A 3,610-nucleotide genomic window follows, 5' to 3' on the forward strand; every position below is an offset into this window, starting at 1 on the left:
GGAGGCGGAGGTTGCAGTGAGCCAGACCACACCAGTGCACTCCACCCTGGGCAACAGAGCAAGACTCCCATCTCAAAAACAAGAAAAGGAGGGTCATGCTAGATGGTCTCTAACGGTCCCTTAAGGCTGAGAAGTCTCATCTGTTATCATGAACTCTTTGCTGAATGAGTGAATGAAGTTTAGTAATTCCCAGTCACAACTTTTCTCCAAAATATAAATTACATCACTTGTATTTATCTTCTGTACATATTCAGAAAACATGTACTGATTTGGTTGGATTGGCGAAGTCCAGTAGCATGAAGTGCATCTTATAACACTGTCACATTAATGGAAGGACACCAAGCACTCCAGTTGCAGGTATGGTATAAGCAAAAGGCCAGAGGGAGAACATGCAGGTAGGGGCATGTTGGGGAAACATGGTGTAACAGCAACTGTATTATATGCTTTATACCAAGGAGAGTAGTGGGAAGCTGAGTTGGATTCTTGGCTGGGTTAATGGAGAGTAACAGGGACTTGGATGAATTTGACATCCTTTTCCACATCCCAGCACCCTGCCCAACACACAGTAACAGAACCAAAACACGAATTTGCATCATAAATTTTATTCCCGATGCGGGACAGATTCCTTCCATCCCCAAATGAATCACATGCTGCCCTGGAAAGACCTAGGAAACTCTCCTACCATCTCCAGGGAAGTAGTGAGAAAGGCAGGTGCTGGGGACTGGGAAGGCTTTGAAGTTTCCCAGCCTACTTATCCTCCCCTTCTCAAGAGAGGATAGCTGTTCCCTATTACTCCTCTCATCCACTCATCCCTTAAAAAAAACCCACAAAACCATCATTAGTAAAAAAACAAAACCCCTTCAAGTATTCGGGGTTAGGGGTTCTGGGCTGGGACTTGGGGTTACGGGTCACCAATGAAAGAGGGAGGGGAAGAGGAGGAGGAGCCATCACTGTTTCTGCTGCAGGGCTTCCTTCCTTGCCGCATCCTGCAGCAACTGTGTGTCGACCTCGTCTGCTGGCAGCTGCACATATCGGACCACTGAGCCCCGAATGAAGCAGTTCTTCACTGATAACTAGACAAAGATGGACAAATGTGAAAACACCCTTAAAAATGTCCTCTAACCACCCAGAGGCCTCCTGCTTTAGAGGTGTTTCCTCTTCTCCACAGACCCCAACTTACCATGTGAGGATATTTCTCAGGGTCTGTGACACTGATGTCAGTTAGTTTGATGTTGAGATACTAGGAAAGGAAGGTGAACACCATTATTATTTATTTATTTATTTATTGAGACAGAGTTTTGCTCTTGTTGCCCAGGCTGGAGTGCAAGGGTACCATCTTGGCTCACTGCAACCTCCGCCTCCTGGGTTCAAGCGATTTTCCTGCCTCAGCCTCTCTGGAGTAGCTGGGATTATAGGGATGCACCACAATGCCCGGCTAATTTTTTGTATTTTTAGTAGAGACAGGGTTTCACCATGTTGGTCAGGCTTGTCTTTAACTCCTGACCTCAGGCCTCGGCCTCTCAACGTGCTGGGACTATAGGCGTGAGCCACCACGCCTGGCCGAATAACACTATTATTAACCCTAGAGACATGATGTAAGAACCCAACCCTCTCCTTCCCCAGGAACCAATTCTGGGCCTTTACTATATCTCACCTGATCCACAGAATGGAGGGTTCCACAGATGCTGTCAAGGGCAGAGGGAGAGAAGAATCAAATTAGTTTATAACAAAGTCAACATAGAGGTGACTTCAGAGCTGGGATGAGAACATGACTGGGAGAAGTCAAGGACTTGAAGTCAGAAAAAGGTACAACCAAAAGGGGAAATTCCTAAGCCCTGGAGTAGGAAAGACGGCTAACAGAGTAGTATATTTTCTTTTTTTTTTTTTTTTCTCTTTTTTGAGACGGAGTCTCGCTCTGTTGCCCAGGCTGGAGTGCAGTGGCCAGATCTCGGCTCACTGCAAGCTCCGCCTCCCGGGTTCCCGCCATACTCCTGCCTCAGCCTCCCGAGTAGCTGGGACTACAGACGCTCGCCACCTCGCCCGGCTAGTTTTTTGTATTTTTTAGTAGAGACGGGATTTCACCGTGTTAGCCAGGATGGTCTCCATCTCCTGACCTTGTGATCCGCCCGTCTCGGCCTCCCAAAGTGCTGGGATTACAGGCTTGAGCCACCGGGCCCGGCGGCAGCATTACTCTTGATGATCCAGGCACGAGTGATGTCCTCTCCATTCTCCAATCCTCGAGCCCCTTAAAATGCTATTTGAGGAATGCTATCAAAACACCAGCGCTCTTTGAGAGAATGGTGCAAAAATTTAAAAAAACACCCTTTGGCTGGGCACCGTTGCTCAAGCCTGTAATCCCAGCACTTTGGGAGGCTGAGGCAGGAGGATCGCTTGAAGCCAGCTGCAGAACAGTCCAGACAACACAGCAAGACTTCATCTCTAAAGTTATAAAATAAAATAATTGTGTCCGGGCATGGTGGCTCACGCCTATAGTCGCAGCACTTTGGGAGGCTGAGGTGGGTGAATCACGAGGTCAGGTGTTCGAGACCAGCCTGGCCAACATCGTGAAACCCTATCTCTACTAAAAATACAAAAAATTAGCTGGGCATAGTGGCGGACACCTGTAATCCCAGCTACTCGGGAGACTGAAGCAGGAGAATCACTTGAACCAGGTAGGCGGAGGTTGCAGTGAGCCGAGATCGAGCCACTGCACTCCAGCCCAGGTGACAGAGTGAGACTCCATCTCAAAATAAATAAATAAAAAAAAATAATCATAATAAATAGCAGTTTAAAAAATGTCTTTATCTTGCCAAAAATAAAGTTAGCAGTTCTCTGTTGGGACTCCAATTTTTGTTAAAATTCTGAAAGTCTTTAAAACCCAGCGTCCAGGCCATGCACAGTGGCGTATGCCTATAATTCTAGCACTTTAAGAGGCCAGGGTGGGCGGATCACTTGAAGCCAGGACTTTCAGACCAGCCTGGCCAACACAGCAAATCCTCATCTCTACTAAAAATACAAAAATTGTCCGGGTGCGGTGGCTCATGCCTGTAATCCCAGCACTTTGGGAGGCCGAGGCGGGCAGATCACAAGGTCAGGAGATCAAGACCATCCTGGCTAACACTGTGAAACCCTGTCTCTACTAAAAATACAAAAAATTAGCCAGGCGTGGTGGCATGCACCTATAGTCCCAGCTACTCAGGAGGCTGATGCAGGAGAATCGCTTGAACCCGGGAGGCGGAGCTTGCAGTGAGCCGAGATCCCACCACTGCACTCCAGCCTGGGGGACAGAGCCAGACTCCGTCTCAAAAAAACAAAACAAAACAAAACAAAACAAATTAGCCGGGCATTGTGGTGTGTACCTATAATCCCAGCTACTCAGGAGGTGAGGCATGAGAATCACTCGAACCCAGAAGGAAAAGAAAAAAAATTTTAAAAACTAAATATAAAAATACAAAAATTAGCTGTGTGTGGTGCACGCCTGTAGTCCTCACTATACAGGAGGCTGAGGCACGAGAATCACTTGAATACAGGAAGTAGAGGTTGCAGTGAGCCAAGATCACGCCACTGCATTCCAGCCTGGGCGACAGAGTACGGCTCTGTCTCAAAAAAA

At 47.5% G+C, this 3,610-nt stretch overlaps 1 protein-coding gene across 3 annotated transcripts in view; it reads right to left on the bottom strand.

Annotated features, from left to right (window-relative positions):
- Positions 1–3,610, bottom strand: part of LSM2 (LSM2 homolog, U6 small nuclear RNA associated (S. cerevisiae)) — a 26,905-nt gene that overhangs the window by 13,066 nt on the left and 10,229 nt on the right. For 2 of the 3 annotated variants that reach the window (XM_012000541.1, XM_012000542.1), the window contains exons 3-5: positions 1,655–1,685; positions 1,181–1,240; positions 587–1,073 (exon numbers count right to left, since the gene is read on the bottom strand). In XM_012000541.1, the coding sequence (XP_011855931.1) occupies positions 948–1,073; positions 1,181–1,240; positions 1,655–1,685 (217 nt within the window). In that variant the 3' untranslated portion in view covers positions 587–947. Of the gene's footprint in view, positions 1–586; positions 1,074–1,180; positions 1,241–1,654; positions 1,686–3,610 lie in introns of those variants that run through there. The other variant, XR_001008287.1, reaches the window with a different exon arrangement.

This window comes from Mandrillus leucophaeus, unplaced genomic scaffold, assembly GCF_000951045.1.
Source record: "Mandrillus leucophaeus isolate KB7577 unplaced genomic scaffold, Mleu.le_1.0 Scaffold630, whole genome shotgun sequence".
In the NCBI taxonomy this organism is placed as follows: domain Eukaryota; kingdom Metazoa; phylum Chordata; class Mammalia; order Primates; family Cercopithecidae; genus Mandrillus; species Mandrillus leucophaeus.